Here is an 18,770-nt window from a genome sequence, read left to right on the forward strand (position 1 = left end):
CACACCAGGTTCCATTGTCTGTTTTGGCATGGCTTCTTCAGCTGGATGCCCTTCCTAACACCAACCCCCTTTACAGAGTGTAGTGGGTGCTTTTTACATGGCACCAGCATCAGTGCTTTTTACATGGCACCAGCATCACTGCTTTTTACATGGCATCAGTGTCACTGCTTTTTACATGGCACAGGCACCAGTGCTTTTCATGTGGCACAAACATCAGTGCTTTTCACATGGCATAAGCACTGGTGCTTTCCACATGACACAAGCACTGGTGCTTTTCATGTGGCACAAGCATCACTACTTTTTACATGACACCAGCACTGGTGCTTTTTACCTGACACCAGTACTGGTGCCTCTTACATGGCATTAGCATCACTGCTTTTCATGTGACCCGAGCATCACTGCTTTTTATGTGACACTAGTATCACTGCTTTTTATGTAGCACCAGTGCTTTTCATGTGGAACCAACATCAGTGCTTTTCATGTGGGACTAGCGTCACTGCTTTTTATGTGGCACCAGAACCAGAGCTTTTTATGTGACACCTGCACCAGATGCTTTTCATGTGGCACCAGCACTGATAGGGTCATCAAAAATATATATAACAGTTTCTATCACATGCCTGTGGGGAAAACTAGAAATAGTTGAGAGCTTCCATTACCTCGGTGACAAAGTCAGTAGCAGAGGTGGATGCTCTGAGAATGTAACTGCTAGAATAAGAATAGCCTGGGCAATGTTCAGAGAGCTCCTACCTTTGCTGGTAACAAAGGGCCTCTCGTTCAGAGTAAATGGTAGACTGTATGACGCATGTGTGCGAACAGCCATGTTACACAGTAGTGAAACATGGGCTGTGACTGCTAAAGACATGCCTAAGCTTGCAAGAAGTGAAGCTAGTATGTTCTGCTGGATGTGTAATGTCAGTGTGCATACACAACAGAGTGTAAGCGCTCTGAGAGAAAAATTGGACATAAGAAGCATCGGATGAGGTGTGCAAGAGAGACAATTGCACTGGTATGGTCATATGTTGCATATGGATGAGGCAGCTGTGTGAAAAAGTGTCACACTCTAACAGTGGAGGGAATCTGTGGAAGAGGTAGACCCAGAGAGACCTGGGATGAGGTGGTGAAGCATAACCTTCGAACATTGGGCCTCGTGGAGGCCAACAAGCGACTGAGACCTTTGGAGATATGCTGTGCTTGAGAAGACCTGGTAAGCCAAGTGAGACCGTAACTGTAGCCTATGCCTGTATTGCATAACTGGCCTATTTAAGAGTACCCTTCAATCATTGGGCAATAAACTGTGCTTGAGAAGACCTGTTGAGTCAAGTGAAATCATTGTACTACCTGATTGGCACCTGTGCCGGTGGAATGTAAAAAGCACCATTCGAATGTGGTCGATGCCAATCCCACCAGACTGGCGTCTGTGCTGGTGCCACGTAAAATGCACCATACAAATGTGGTTGTTGCCATTCTCACCTGACTGGCTCCTGTGCCAGTGCTTTTAAAAAGTACCATTTGAGCATGGTTGATGCCAGTACCATCTGACAGGCCCTCATGCCAGTGGCACATAAAAAGCACCCACTACACTCTCGGATTGGTTGGCATTAGGAAGGGCACCCAGCTGTAGAAACCCTGCCTGATCAAATTAGAGCCTGGTGCAGACTTCTGGCTTGCCAGTCCTCAGTCAAACTGTCCAACATATGCCAACATGGAAAAGGACGTTAAACAATAATGATGATATATACATATATAGGCGCAGGAGTGGCTGTGTGGTAAGTAGCTTGTTTACCAACCACATGGTTCCGGGTTCAGTCCCACTGCGTGGCACCTTGGGCAAGTGTCTTCTACTATAGCCTCGGGCCGACCAAAGCCTTGTGAGTGGATTTGGTAGACGGAAACTGAAAGAAGCCTGTCATATATATATATATGTATGTGTATGTGTTTATGTGTCTGTGTTTGTCCCCCCAACATCACTTGACAACCGATGCTGGTGTGTTTACGTCTCCGTCACTTAGCGGTTCGGCAAAAGAGACCGATAGAATAAGTACTGGACTTACAAAAGAATAAGTCCCGGGGTCGAGTTGCTCGACTAAGGGCGGTGCTCCAGCATGGCCGCAGTCAAATGATTGAAACAAGTAAAAGAGTATATCTAAGCGTTGGGTATGTTCCTAGTAGTTAACCAATGAAGCACATTCACTGCCTATGGCTACCTGGCTTCATCCATGGTAATTATGCAATTGTTGCTGGATCTACCTCAGGAATTCCTCAGTGTACATCGAGTATCTGATTAGATGCTGTATTAAATTCAAGCGAAATAGTTCATTTAACAAGATACCCCTTGTTACATCACACTTCTGCACCAAGGGTGCATCACAACTAGTTGTATAGCTTCCCACCTGCGACGGATTGATGCAGGATGTGTTGAAACGATTGTTGTGAGCAATAAAGTTTCCCATGCATTCCATTTCCTGACTCTATCATTCATTTATTTATATATATATATATATATATATATATATATATATATATATAAAAAGTTTCTATCTGTCTTCTAACAGTTTCTGCCTGTCTTTGCTGTAGAATGGTAGTAAATTTGTGGGATCCTGGTGGACAGTCCATCCCAGGGCAGCATGGAAAATAGTCATTAAATGATGATTACGTCTTATCTCAAGGCATTTTTAATAGTCATGCCATATTGACAGCTGAAACTAAAGCTACCTGTTGAGGTTTTTTTATTTTAAATTATCACCTGTATAGGCTCTATGAGAGACACTTACCATGGTGAAAGGTGAGCAAGTTGGAGATTGTTAATTTGAAAGAAGCAGTATGTCCTTGTATATAATTAAGTTATGCCACAGATTCTTTGTGGTGGTAACAGTGTGATAGATTAGGTTTAATGACAGGAATAAAGGTTTCATTTTAACGTCCTTATTACTGCCACCACTCAAAAGCTCAGACTTTTTCAGTTATATTTGGTGTTGACTGTTGTTGCAGTAAAGTACTATTAAATTATTCCCTCTATTTAGACATGATGTTAAAATGTAAGGACCTCTACCCACTTGGTGATGAAATAGCTAGAAACCATGACGCTATGTCATACATAAATACCTTTGGTCTTTAATTTGGTGTAGTGAATATGTACGTATATATATATACATGTTTAATGACAGGAATAAGGCGGCGAGCTGGCAGAACCGTTAGTGCGCCGGGCGAAATGCTTACCGGTAATTCGTCTGTCATTACGTTCTGAATTCAAATTCCGCCGAGGTTGACTTTGCCTTTCATCCTTTCGGGGTCGATAAATAAAGTACCAGTTTCGCACTGGGGTCGATGTAATCAACTTAATCCCTTTGTCTGTCCTTGTTTGTCCCCTCTATGTTTAGCCCCTTGTGGGCAGTACAAAAAAAAAATATATATATATATATACATGTATGTATGTCTGTCATGTTTATGGAGGTGTGGCTTCAAGTCTCATAGATGTTAAATGATGATGATGTTGATGAAACATGCTCCACTGGATGTGCAGCATGTAAAAATGTGTTAAGAGAAGACTGTGTTGGTGTGGACGTGATGTATACGGATGATCACTCACAGTTGATGGAACCTGTGGAAGATGGTGAGATAGTGGTGAAAGCTGATTTTGGATTGCAAAGACTCATGACAAGAGACTGTGATGATTGGTGATTTGTTGTACTCGAGAAGACTTACCCTGCAAGTCTTCTCAGTCACAACATTGTGAATGAGGCTTTCAAAACATAATGTATCTGCATGCTATTCATTCAACTGAACCCCTTTATCTCAAGCCATACTTATCCCTCATTCTTATCATCTACATTTCTATCTCATTCTTTGTTTAATATTTATCTCTCACTCCTTTCCACTTGCAACCTTCACACCTCTTCACCCTAACACGTCCCTCTATCACTCTCCTTATCTACTATATTATTCTGCTATTGTAAGAAACCTGTTTCTATATACCTTGCTATCATTGTTTTGTTGATTTTTGTGTATCCATGCTATAATCTCTTAGATATGTTACCATGTAAATTCTGACTCCTTGAAATCACTATTTTCCTCTTTTGAGTCTCACTCCAGCTTTCCCCAAGTAAAGTGCAAAGTAAAGTGAAGTGGAAATCTCCTATAAATTTGTTCCTGCTCTCTGTCAACATGATTTAATTATTTTGTTATCATGTTTCTGTTTAAATATACTGCTTTTGTTTCAGTTGATTTTGAAAATAACGAATAATTTATAAAAATAACTTTGCCTTTAAGTTGGTGGTTTTAAACAGGAAGTTTGTATTATAGAACCAGGGGCAATCTCGAATGAATTTGTATCAAAATGGTTAAAGCATCCACTCTAATTCTAATCCTTCCTTTCATTTGAGAGGGCTCTTTAGTCTTGCAAGTTACAAAGCAACCCCTATAATGCTGGTGCCATGAAAAATGCACCCAGTACATTTTGTAAAGTGGTTGACATTAGGAAGAGTACCCAGTCAGAAATCAAACCAAAAATCATGCTTGCATAGAGAGCAGATCTGAAATGATGATGATGAGGATACTATAGAATATAATTTACGAAAGTATGACTTGAAACTGCATCTGGTGGTGGGAACCTGGTTTGGTGAATTCCAGTGTTTTGAAGAGTATGAAATAACCTCTTAGCTACTAATTGTTCCTAGGTCTATTCCAACCATAAGTAGTAGCACTTGTCAGTCTCAACTATAGATTAAATAACATATAACCACTTGAGCTAAGACATTTTGGAATCATGGGATGCAGTATGGTGGACGTGAACTATTTTGGCGGATGAAGTTATTCAGTGAATACTCAATAACTTCATCTGCCAAAATAGTTCACGTCCACCATACTGCATCCCATGATTCCAAAATGTCTTAGCTCAAGTGGTTATATGTTATTTAATCTATAGTTGAGACTGACAAGTGCTACTACTTATGGTTGGAGTAAATATCACTAGATGCTGAGTGGATAAACAGAAAACAAAGGTCAAACCAATTCCAGTTAGCAAACTACTGCTATCATCTGTAGTTACCGCATGCACAGTTGAGCTTTTTCTTTTAGCAAAAGACCAATGTGACTGAAGCCTAGGCCAGACATTCACGTGCCATTGCTTGATGTCCGGACTGAGCAAGTTGCCTCACCTGGACACACAGAAATGGAAAGTAACACTGGAAATGAATCAAAATAAAAAAAGCAAGAAAAAGGCATGCACACTATCAGCTATACCAGGGGTCTCCAAAATGGTCAATCTCAACCCCTGGGGTGGGATCAATAAATGCCTGAAACTGTACATCTATTTCATTATTATCTATTTATTTTTTTTGTACATGCCTGAGGGTTGATGAGAGGTCAAGGATTCCATGATGAGGTTGATGGTCTAAAAAGTTTTGGGACCCCTAATCTATACACTACATCGTGAAATATAGGTGTTCCTTATAATTTCTGAAGCAACCTTAAATACTCATGTCATTGTCATAAACAGCTGAGCATCCTCCTGGATCTCACCTGATACTTGGGATGGAAGGCCAACCATAAAAATCTTCATTCTTAGTAAATATCACAGGTTAAAAAGATTACTGAGATACCACTAGACTGCTCCTACTTACATGTTTGTTGGGCCCTTTTATTCAGTATGTCATTATAGTAATCAACAGGCAGTAGACCGACCAGCAGATTGCTTGGGCTGGTTTCTTCAACAAATTGGCAGGAGGATATTGCATTAAATTAGGATTTAGAGAATAAAATTCATTTTCGTCCTTGGTATTTTTTTTTTATGCTTTTAGATGCTTTATGTTCATTTTTTGTCTCCGTAGAAATTTAAGTAGCATGTCTGAAAATGAAAAAGAAAAATATATCATTTATAATATGACCTGGGTATGACTATAAATTGCATCCGTTAGTGAGGCTCTGGTACGGGAGTTCCAGTGTTTTGGGGAGTATGGAACTACCTCATAGCTACTATCGTTCCAGGTCTACTATGACCTGTTATGTCCCAACTATGGGTTAACTAGCATATGTGATGACAATCCATCTAAACGCGGAACGCGGTGATGTAGAAATACCCTTGGTTGGTGTCAGGGCGTGCAGTAAAGCCATCTCACTGCGGCCTGTTACTCGGTACTAATCACAGAGACTCAGAGAGCAGTCCTCATATTGTACAAGCATTTATCACTGTAGTTCAATGACATACCAATGCCTGTCTGGTGACCTCATTTGTCATTCCATCTGGCAATGGAAAAGTAGCAACATGTGTAGACCAGTTGGAAGCACATAATGCGTTACAACTGTCACCTATACTTGAAAGCTCGCAGATTTGCAGTGGGACTGAATAGTCATCTGAGAGGTCAAGGATGGACAATCAGAAATGCCATTGACAACAGTGAATTACTAAGAGATGGCAATCATCAAGTATGGTGTTTTATTGCTAACAAAATATACTATACAACGGTAATTAAATCAGTTTAATAGTTTTAATAATAACAAACTCATTAAATATTATTTGCACGAATGTGGAATTCCTGAATGTCTACAAAAATTCTAAGCTGTACTAGTTTATGTTAAAAAAGTTGGGGGGGGGGGGCTAATGCTGTTTCGCACCTCTCCCTGAAAATGCATTTTTTTGAAAAACATTTTTTGGGATTTCCACATTTTAGATGTCAGAGATTATGATTTGCAAAAAAAAAATGTTTTTAACCCCCCCCCCCTCTAGTTTTGACTTTGTTTTTTATAAAGAGATTGTACCGAATTGACGAACATAAGCGTTTTACTTGTGTTTGCCTTAAATAATTGTAAATAATAATTTAATGTAAATTAAATTTATTTCACTTGAAATTCTATAAGTTTTCAACAGCGATTTAGCAGACATCTAGCAAGGCCAAGCTAATCCAGACTGATGAAGGGCAACTACCCTGGAACTAGTCTTTGAATGCTGGCGTTGTTGGTGCTTATCTCCCCTGTTTGAAAACTTAAGGACACAGAACGTTGTGTCACGTAGCAAACTGGAAACGGTGTTTCCTAGGGCTAAATAACAGTAACATTCTTCCCTTTCCTGGGACTGCCACATTAAGTCGGCAATAAACCATCACTTTATCGTACTGCTACTGCATAACACTCTCAGAGAGATTTAGAAATACAATATTTCTAATTTTAAATATAAACCATTTTACGAGAAACAAACATTAATGTTATGAAGTTTAATAAGGGGTTCAAACCGCCCCCCTTTAACATTTTGAGCTTTTCATCCATTTATTTATGTGTCTGTCTATCTATTTATTCCTGTCCGTTTACTTATAAAATATATTTGTCAACTAAATGTGGCGGTCCTATAGAAGACGGTGTTACTGTTGTATTTAGCCACAAGAAGACATATCTATCTATTTCTTTATATAGACATCTTATTGCTTATTGAATTTAAAATTTTGAAAACCAGGTTTCTTGCATATTCGAAATCTTCGTCATCTTAAACATAGGTGAAAAGAATTCGCTAAAGTTCAAAATTTTCGATGTGTGTGTGTGTTGGGGTTATTTATTATTTTGCATATTCGTAATCTCCGACATCTAAAACGTAGAAATTGGAAATTTTTTTTTAAAAAAAAGCATTTTTAAATGAGAGGTGCGAAACTGCTTTAGCTCCCCCTTCCCACCACAAAAAAAACTATAAACTGGTAATTAATTGGGTGTAATTAATCTTAGTGGCGTATTTTTTTTTTTTTGTAAATTGGGTGACTGTAGCATATCATTTCAATGTGGTAACTTTATCGGCGGAGTTCGTATCCTTTCTACTTCTGTTGCTAAACATTGCAATTTAATAGCAATACTATTAAATTGCAATTATAGGCGCAGGAGTGGCTAGCAACCACATGGTTCCGGGTTCATTCCCACTGCGTCTTTCGGGCCGACCGAAACCTCGTGAGTGGATTTGGTAGACGGAAACTGAAAGAAGTGCGTCGTATATATGTATATGTGTGTGTGTGTGTTTACGTCCCCGTAACTTAGCGGAGACCGATAGAATAAGTACGATGCTCCAGCATGGCCACAATCAAATGACTGAAACAAGTAAAAGAATACATAAATGGTGAGCTGGTAGAATAATTTTCGTCCGTCTCATGTTCTGAACTCAAATTGAGCTGAGGTTGATCAAATAAACACCAGTTGAGGACTGTAATCAACTTAGTACTTGTAATCAAGTCGATGTAATCGACTTAGTACTTTCCCGAAATTGCTGGCCTTTGTTAATATTTCTCCTGGCCAAGGCCGAATCGTTAGCACGTCGGAAACGAAATACCTTCGTATATTTGTTCCGTTCTGAATTTAAATCGTACAGAGATTAACTTCGCCTTTCGTCCTTATTCGATCAATAAAGTGGTACTACTAGCGAACAGTGGTCCCGGTGCGCGCTAGCTAGTCGTGACTAGTCGATCCTTACTTTGTGTTTTTGTGTTTTATTTACTTTGTTTAAAAAATTATTTACTTTGTGTTTTTGTGTTTTATTTACTTTGTCTAAAAAAATTATTTACTTTGTGTAAAAAAAATTATTTTGTGTTTTATTTACTTTGCTAGGTAGTCGTTGTAGGATCGACTAGTCACGACTAGCTTGCGCGACTACGCGTGTGCGCGCACCGGGACCACTGTTCGCCTGTAGTACCCAATAAAGTAAAGTACCAGTCGAGTAAGGGAGTCGATATAATCGCCAATACTCCCCCCCCCCCAAATCTCGTACTTCTTGTTAAAAAACAATATTACATCTAAGGCTATTTCCGGTGCTCTGCTTTATTAGTTCCCTTTAATCGTTGTCGAGTACTTTTGAGTCATCATTATCCATAAAATAGTAATATATTACGAAATATGCATATCCTTGTAGGTACTCGATGTAAATATTGGGGGGAAATATCCAGAAGTAGAACAAATCTAATAACTGACCATGTAAGTTGAATCTTCTTTTCTTTAACTATCAATATTAAACTAGTTATAACTATAATGGTAGTTTCTAATTACTTTAAAATAGCTTAGTGCCCGTAATATGCTTAACTAGAGTAAGTTATTGATCCACGAAGCGCTGGGATTTGCACTTACATAGCATGACTACTGAGCACGGTTTATGAAAATGTGACCATCATGCATACATAAAATAAAAAGTTAAAATATCTTCTTGGTATATAATAGTGGCAATATCATCTGAAAAGTCATTAGTTGAGCAATTAGTCCTCTTGCATTCTGTGGGGTATCGGAGCGTTTGAGCGACATTAGACCCTAATAAACGCAACAAATTAAATGCATCTATCTGGGCTACAATCGTGACCCATCGATCTGTGCCTGGCGGCCACGATCGTGGCCCGTCGCGCTTTATATGTTAACTGGTTTACAAATTACAAAATAATATTAGCTACTGACAGATATTTTTTATCTTCTTCGCTGCATCATTATTTTGACGAAGGTAAAGAATACGCACCCTAGGCGTTTAAGGGTTAGGGTTACGCCGAAAAAAAGGGTGGTGTGCGTATTCTTTATCTCAGCCATTATTTTCCCTTTAATACTTAAATAGCTCAGTGGTACACAATGGATATATACACCTAATAGGCATTTTGTGACGTTCGTTCGTTATACGGCGCACAGTTGTGAAAAATTCCTTCAAATGGGACGGAAACTACTGATTTCAGAAAAGCGAATATTTTTTTAATGAAATTTTCTACAAATACCTTTCACATAGTATAGATTCCTGCACAATCTGAAAAATATTTGTGTTAAATTTCACTAATAAAATATCAAGGGGGTGTCATTCTATATTTATGTGCATGTATGTATATTATGCATACGCACATAAACACACACATACACAAAAATACATAACCAAGCGATTCAGCTGAAAATATTACGGTAATTGCCGAACAAATAATTTCACTTTTAATAAACTTTCTGCGGCCAAAAATAGCATAACTATACAAATAACTACTTCTCAAAAATTTTTACCCCATGCCACACTTTAATTTTACAAAAAAACAAAGTGCACCTACCATGAACCAAGTATATATCATCATCTTTTATTTTTATTTCTGCTGAAGCTAAAAGCAAGTTTCTCTAAAATTATATTTCTGTATCATTCACTGCATTCACCTCTATCCATCTCCTTTTGCACATTTGCAAACTTACCTACCCACTTATCCTGTCCAATCTCTTGTACTACATTTCTTTTAGTCACCCTCCTAAGACTAGGGAGTACACCCTGATACCTCTTCAACACCTTCTTTTATTTCAATCTTGAGTACCTATGTATCTCCTCTACAGCAAAACACCTATTCCTTGCCCTCTATCATACTTTAACCTCTCATTATCTTGCATAAAGCTGCCTCCTTCAATGCTATATCACACTCAGTTGATGAGTCTTGTATGTTACTAGATGACTTCATTAGTGCCAGTATCTTGTAAAAAGCACCCTGTACCCTCTGTAAAGTGGTTAGTATTAGGAAGGGCATCAAGCCATAGAAACCATGCCAGACAGTGGTACTTACTATAGTCCTCTGTATTGCCAGCTGCTGTTGAACTATCCAACCTATGCCAGCATGGAAAACATGTTAAATGGTGATGATGATGATAATGATCTTTTAACATCCTTTATCTATTCTGGCATGCATTGGATGTTTTGACAGTGGATTGAAGGACTGGACAGCCTTTCTAATGCCAACCATTTTACAACATACTGGGTACTTTTATTATGGTACCGTCACTAGTGCAGCTATCATGTAGCTTGCAAGACTAAGCTCCCCTTTGTCTGGGTAGGGCTACAGTTGAGAGGGATGTGGCCTTATCCATGAGAGCTTAAAATATGAAGAGAAAAAATCAAAACAAAACAGGATTCTTTCTTTTGAAGAAGTACATGGCTACTTGCATAGAAAAGTGAACAGGAAGTTTTAATCAAAAGTTTATTGTAAGATTTATTAATTTTTACTTGGACCCCATTCTGAAGTCCCACATTCCACCAAAATATTGCCATGCTCCACCTTGAGGAACAGGTCTTAAAACAAATTTAAATACTTTCTCACTAGTCACCCACAGTCTACCTCTTCTGTTTGTTGTAAAACTTCAAAGCTTAGTTTGTAGAATCTTCTTGTAGTAAGGATTCTCTGGTGTTCCATAGTGAAATCATGTCAAGTGGGAGAAGGGAGTAAGGCTTTGTTAAATAGATTTAATTTTTGTAAGAATGGAGTTTCTAATTTTGTTGTACTCCCAATTTCTGACTATTATTTGTGCTTGTTTATTTCCACTTCAGAGTAATTGGTGTATATCTCCTTTGAACTAGCCAAGCAGTTGCTGTGATCATTTGAAAACCATACCATTTTGGACCGTCTTGAGGAAGTAGTCCTAATTGTTTTGACTTTAAGTTTGGGAGATTTTCAGTTTCTCCCTTCATCATAAAATCTCTTGACCAGATAATCAGCAATGTGGTTTGTTTCTTTCTTAATTTTCCACTTCTTATTGCAACAGGGTGTATGCATCAACCCATTGTGTTATATAATAGACTGCTGTGACCAGGACATTATTTTGGATTCACAACAGTTAAGAGACGATCTGAAAAGTATGCTTCATGGTCAACATTTAGCATGGGGGACAATTGCTAATCATATAATTTCCCACTTTTCACAGCAGACACCCAGGAAAGCTTTAGTACTGTCATTTCATGGAGAGACTGGGACAGGTAAAAATTATGCAAGTGAAATCATAATTAAAAATGTGTTCCGTTATGGAATAAAAAGTGATTTTGTGCATGTTTATCATGCTGCAGTTCATTTCCCACATGAGTCCATGTCTCACATTTACATTGAAAAGTTAAAGCATGAAATTAAAAATGCTGTTTATCTCTGTCCAAGGGCTGTTTTTATTTTTGATGAGTTTCATTTAATGCCACCAAAGGTTATTGACATTCTCCAAGTCTACTTAGATTTCCATGCTGAAGTGGATGGCATCGACTTCCGTAAAGCTGTATTTATATTTATATCTAACCTTGCTTCAGAGAACATAAGAAACTTCACTATAAGCCAATATAAGAAAGGTATTGATCGACATGATATCAAATTGCGAGACTTAGAATTCAGTATTGCACATGCTTCACTCACTCAAAAGGGTGGTTTTTATGGTAGTGATCTAATTAAAAGTCATCTTGTGACTGCCTATATTCCATTTCTACCCTTACAGCGCACACATGTAAAACAATGCATCAATGATGAAATGAAACGACGTAATCCTCACAAGATCTACAATGAAGAATTTATCAACAAAGTATTAATCGAATTACATTTTGTAAACAGTTTTTCAGAGACTGGCTGTAAACGTGTTTTTGAAAAAGTGGCTTTTGCTCTCATTAATGACGATCTCTGACCTTGATGGCTATTGCTCTAGTCTCTATTTTTACCACTGAAGACATAGAAGATTATTTTACTGTTATCCTCGGCTTGTGTTCCAAAGTAAGCATCTCTCAACTGAATTCACTTCATTGGAAAATCGATTTCACCTTTGTTATTTGTATTAAAGTACTTTTTTTTAAAAGGTGTTGTGTTTTGCATCTTCTTTGACTTTTGTTCACCTGTATATACACAAGGTTTAGTCAAAAAGTATCTGACCTTTGGTGAAAAAACAAGTAATATTAAAAGAACTCACCATTTTGATTTAGTTTCCTTCGAAGTATTTGCCTTGGGAGTCTACACACTTCTGCTAGCATTCCTGCCACTGCTGGAAACATTTCTGGAAATTACTTTTTGGGATGCTGTAGAGCTGTGCCATCAAATTTTGCGTAATGTTCTCTGTTGACTCAAATCTTCTTTCTCTGAGAGATTTTTTGAGTTTTGGGATTAACCAAAAGTCACATGGAGTAGGAGGCCCGACGAACAAGTGGTGTGTTTTGCTTGAGGAGGAACACTTAGATGATGTGGGCAGAATGAGTGGGTGTGTTGTCATGGTGAAGTTGCCAGTTCTTTGCTGCCCACAGGTCAGCTTGTTTTCATAGATGGTCTTCATAGACTATTCCTTGAACCTTTGCAATCATTTCATCGTTTCAGCTAGTTGATGGTCTGCCACAACGTGGCTCACTGTCCACTGAGGTTTAGCCGTCTTTGAACCAGTTGCACCACTCCTTTATTTGTGTTTTTCCCATAGCATCATCTCCAAAGACCTTCTGAATCTTCTCGATAGTCTGGGCTTGCATTTTTGGCAAAATTTGATACCCAATGTGCTCGGTCATCTTGACTTAAAAAGAAAAGTCACACAGCACACGCTTCACGTCTGTACTCAATGTGTCACTGTGGGCAAATGTCATAACCTACAGACACAAACATTTTTGCATATGCTCTGGTAGGACGTGGCCATCTAATACCCATGCAGATTTTGCCCGCACATTATTATTTTGTGCAAAAAAAATCAAGGTCGGATACTTTTTGACTACACCTCGTGTGTGTGTATGTATATATATAATTATTTTTTAAGGATACATTTATCTTCTGCAAGAATGTTTAAACAATTTCCAATCTTTTCTAAAGGCATAAGACCTGAAATTATGGTGGAGGATATTAGTCGATCATATCGACCCCAGTATTTTACTGGTTCTTAGTTTATCAACCTCGAAAGGATAAAAGGCAAAGTTGACCTTGGCGGAATTTAAATTCAGAACGTAAAGACGAACAAAATGTCACTAAGCATTTTGTTTGGCATGCTAACGATTCTGCCCTAATAATAATAATAATTGTAATCCTTTTTCCTATAGGTGCAAGGCCTAAAATTTTGGTGGAGGGATTAAGTCAATTACATCAGCCTCAGTCTATAAATGGTACTTAATTCATTGACCCCAAAAGAATGAAAGGCGAAGTCAACCTCAGCAAAATTTGAACTCAGGACGTAAGGACAGAGGAAATGCTGCTAAGCATTTTACCCAGCGTGCTATCAATTCTGCCAGCTTGCCGCCCTAATAATATAAATAATAATAATAATAGTAAATTACAGCTGAGTGTGTTTGATCACACCAAGGGCAACATGACTATACCTAGCAATGTTTTATGTCATTGTGGACTAACACGCTTGTGACTAATCCTGTTTGGTGTATTGATTAGGTTATAAGTTAACTTGTGATTCATAACTTGATTATACATTTTATGAGGGAGATTTCTGTTGATATTGTCTCAAACTGCACAGCACACATAATTGTGAATCTTGGGCTTCTGATTTAGATAACCACATCATTATCATCTTTCTAGCTACTCCTACCACCCTTATATATTGTGAGATAGCTATATATCTTCTCTATAGCAAGACCTCTATCACACTTTAGTGTCTCAATTTCTAGTGGTAATCTACCTCCTCTCTACTGGACCCCTACTTTGTTGAGGGGTCTTCTTTGTCTTGTGAGTTACTTAGTGGCATCACTACTGCCAGTGTCATATGAAAAGGATTGGTTTTTAAGCAAAGTTATCCAGCCATAGAGACCCTGCTAAAGCAGACATTGGAACTCTGCACAGTCCCCTGGTTTGTTGGTTCCTGTCAAATTATCCATGTCAACATGGAAGATGGACATTAAATGATTATGGTGAGGAAACTTTTGATGGTGCATAAATATATCTCATGTCAAAACCAAAAATTAATCTCACTCATATTTGACCATTGTAATCTGGAAAGAGTCACAGAATGAGGTTAATGTCTCCAGCCTGATATATTTAAGACATCAGGTTAGAAACATACCTTTACCTTCTTTTCACAACCAGAAATTTCCACATTTTTTCTTTCTTATTTCTAATGTTTTTATCAAATTGCGTATCTCTGAATTCTAGTGATTATCATTTAATTACTTATTGTTACCCACCAGTCTGTCTGTCCTCACTTTACTGGGTAAACATACACTTTTAATTTAATTTTTTTCTTCAGCTCTTATTAAAGGCCTCTTAAAACAATGAAAAGCTGTAATGTTCTGTATGTGTATATAAATATATTTCTCTGTATAATAGCCAGTATGTTGGCTGGTTGGTTTATTTCTTCAGTCTCACTCTACTTTGTATAGAGAGTAAAAGAGAATTAATGTACGTGGTGGAGGATGAGTGAAAAGCCATAAGTAAAGGGATACTCTACACATACTCAGTAAGAATCAGAGAAACTGAAGAGGAAATTAAGAACAGAGTATTTATGTGAGGTGTTCAAATTTTACAGAGATAAGTTTTTGCTGGAGTAGATTGTGATTATGTTGACAAAATATAGAAAAATATATATTTATTTTAAATATACAAATGAAAAATTTATTTTATTTCATTTTGTTTTCAGGTAACAAATATTTTTCTTTTGAAAATTAGTATTCATTTAATTATTTTGTATAATTGCCTAAGAAATTTGATATCAATTAAATTTCATTTATTATATTTATGCTATATTTCCTGATATTACCCATAGTGGTAAAAGTATACTTCTAAAGATATATCATTCAGAATTGCGTATAAAGCTATATATATAATTTCTAGAAGAAGGTTCCTGACAGACCTTCAGTTCTTTCTCTCTTCATCTAGCAGATAGTACATTTCATACAAATTCTACATCCTGATATCTATCAGGTTTGTGGCATTTGTTACATTAGACCATGCCAGTGCCACCCTGACTGGCTTCTGTGCCGGTGGCACGTAAAAAGCACCATCCGATCGTGGCTGTTGCCAGCCTCGCCTGGCACGTAAAAAGCACCCACTACACTCATGGAATGGTTGGCGTTAGGAAGGGCATCCAGCCGTAGAAACATTGCCAGATTAGACTGGGCCTGGTGCAGCCTTCTGGCTTCCCAGACCCCAGTTGCACCGTCCAACCCATGCTAGCATGGAAGGCGGACGCTAAACGATGATGATGATGAGACCAATACAAGTTTCTGCACAAACCATGCCCACTATAATAATATTCACTTTACAGGTTGTTCATCAAGCCAAAATACCAGCACTAATTCCGTCACACTTTCTTCTGTAGCAAAGGAGTACAAATAGAGGATGTTGCTAGAAGTCTTCAGATATAATTCAGCATTGTGTCTAAGGTCCCATATCATCATCTAACATCTGCATTCTATGCTGGCATACATGCATGTATTTTTATAGTTGTTTTATATGGTCATGTTACTGTTGTGTTGTTATTTTATTATGTTAAATTACATATTATTGTATGCTGTTACCATTTAAATATATATTGTTTTCATTTGTCTACTTGAACGAATGTCTACCTTTCAATGTATTACTAAACAGCAGCAGATTGAATTGTTAGGTGTCTGTAGCTACTGACAAATAAAAAAGGAACTAGCTTGTGAAGGTATGATAAAGAGATACTTCTACTGTTGTGTGATAGTAAAATATGGCTATTACCCTTTTAATACCAATCCACCTAAAAGCCTTCCATCAAAAGTTCATGTTAGCTTATTTTCCAAACACCATCTCATTAATGGCAAAGTTCTTACTAGATTCTTCGTTATTTTCAAAATCAAATTAAACAAAATTTGTGTATTTCATTAGTAATATGGTAACGAAAGAGTTAAATGTGAAAGATTGGCAAAAGCCGGAGGGAAATGGGTTGGGTTATAATCCATTAGAGGTACCATGTTAACCTGCATGAAAGGCAGACAACAGGTAAGTTAAGAGGGTGATTGGGTATTAACCCTTTCGTTACCAACCCAGCTGAAACCGGCTCTGGCTCTGTAGTACAAATGTCTTGTTTTCATAAGTTTTTAATTAAAATCTTCAATCAAACCTTAGTCACAATTACTGTTCCTAACACTAGATGAATGATAACGAAGTTATTTTACTACATTCTTTGTTATATTTAAAGTAATTGAGAGAAACAGAACATCTCAAAATAAATCCAGTAAGGAAAGAGTTAAAGACTTCAGCTGATGGATGATGCAGGAGATAGTTGTGCTGTATTGGAAAAAAATTGTGGAAGGATCAGTTGTTCAAATGTACTTTTATACAAGAAATATTGAAAACCCGAGACAAGTGGGAATATAGTGTGAAATCGACAGACATTGATCATAAGTTCTTTTAAAGCTTATAAATACACATGACTGACCTACTTACTTTAATGAGTGAACCCTGGTAATTCTTTTAGGTGAGCAATGCTGCAGATATTGCTGGGTTTTTTTATTCCCCTCTTCAAGCTGTGACCCCACTTCAGTCTATGTTTCTCCCTTTTCTTCATGTTCGTCTGTGTACACACACCCACATCATGTTTAGAAGCACCCTTATTCACATCTATATACAGGTGTATGCACATAAACACAAAAACCACCACTAATATTAGAACATAAGCTAACTCCATGAGGAGTGACCTTAAAAGCATTGTCCAATGAGGGATATGCTAATCTTATCTCTTAAAACAGCAGAAAAACACAAATGCTACTCTTCAAGCAAACATCACATTACAGTTCTCTTAATCATGAGTCACACTCAGCTCGAGTCCTCAAACTCACTCCAGTTGTTGGGTCTATCACTAGGTCTCTCCGTGAAAGCTTATCTTTAACATATCTAGGATTGTAACCCACTGACTGGCTGTTTTCTTCAGGACCAGAAGATACTTTAGCTCCAAACACTTGTCAGTATTTTTATGTACTCAAGGTCCATGATAGAGCATTGCTCTCTCCTCCAAAAAATGGTGTCATTGCTACACAGTCCCTGTCAAACCATCTAACCCATGTCAGCTGGGAAAGTGGACATTAAATGATGGTGATGAATATCATCAAACTGTTCTAATCATTATACCCAGTCCTCAGCCCTCTAGAATTCACTCCTTGCTCATAGCTTTCTTGTAGATGTTGAGTTAACAAAGGTTCAAGAAAATTTAATGGCATCAATCTCATTGGTCTAAGGGGTTTCTGCAATGGCCATGAACATCATTACTTCCATCAGACTCCAGCAAGTAAAAAAAGAAAATGAATGCATATGCATGTATGCTTATGAGATATGGTTTCATCTATTTTGTGTTATGTACCACACTTTACCTTTCCAATGCTGAAGTTTTGATCATTCATAAAATTGCCCTTACTCCATGCACAGCCTGTAATTTGTAACCCTTGCCTTAACACTATTTTAAACCCATTTTATTCTCATTTTCTTCATATTTTCTCTTTACTTTAATATACTATTTTTTCAACTATAACTAGGAAATTCATGTGCACACACATTTCATCAGTTACTTTCACTGTCAAAGCAAAATAGGTAAAATCAAAGATCATTTATTACAACATTACTGCCTGACTGGCCCTCGTGCCGGTGGCACATAAAAGCACCCACTACACTCTCTAACGGAGTGGTTGGCGTTAGGAAGGGCATCCAGCTGTAGAAACATGCCAGATCAGATTGGAGTCTGGTTCGCCAGACCTCAGTCAAATCGTCCAACCCATGCTAGCATGGAAAGTGGACATTAAACGATGATGATGATGATTATACAGATTTATTATCAAAGCTAAATCACCCATAATAGTTCCATTTTTTTAAGGAGGTCTAGGACTGATTATCTAAATGCATCCTTTCATTCTTCTAACTTTTGTGTGTGGAAGGTGCACAGGTACAATTAACACTAAAAATGTACAGAAAATAGACTGCATCAAATGCCAAAGAGGAAAACTAAAAGTAGTCGATAGCTCCCATTACCTAGGTGGCTAAGTCAGTAGTGAGGGTGGATGCTCCAACAGCATAGCTGCTAGAATAAGCATCCACCCTTACTACTGACTTAGTCACCTAGGTAATGGGAGCTATCGACTACTTTTAGTTTTC

At 37.7% G+C, this 18,770-nt stretch overlaps 2 protein-coding genes across 5 annotated transcripts in view; both read left to right on the forward strand.

Moving 5' to 3' along the window:
- LOC115214016 (protein lin-7 homolog C) overlaps nucleotides 1-18,770 on the forward strand; it is a 38,162-nt gene that overhangs the window by 3,730 nt on the left and 15,662 nt on the right. Inside the window, exons 1-2 of one of the 4 annotated variants that reach the window (XM_029783034.2) lie at nucleotides 8,867-8,934; nucleotides 11,276-11,450. The exons of 1 other annotated variant lie outside the window; for it this stretch is intronic. The gene's annotated coding sequence lies outside the window, so the exon portion shown is untranslated. Of the gene's footprint in view, nucleotides 1-8,866; nucleotides 8,935-11,275; nucleotides 11,451-18,770 lie in introns of those variants that run through there. 2 more of the 4 variants (XM_036505037.1, XM_029783035.2) reach the window with 2 other exon arrangements.
- On the forward strand, nucleotides 11,457-12,545 carry LOC118760842 (torsin-1A-like). Its single transcript, XM_036505036.1, has one exon. It carries the CDS (start codon nucleotides 11,584-11,586, stop codon nucleotides 12,379-12,381), a length of 798 nt encoding a protein of 265 aa, XP_036360929.1. The 5' UTR covers nucleotides 11,457-11,583; the 3' UTR covers nucleotides 12,382-12,545.

This window comes from Octopus sinensis, linkage group LG7 (genome assembly GCF_006345805.1).
Source record: "Octopus sinensis linkage group LG7, ASM634580v1, whole genome shotgun sequence".
NCBI lineage: Eukaryota > Metazoa > Mollusca > Cephalopoda > Octopoda > Octopodidae > Octopus > Octopus sinensis.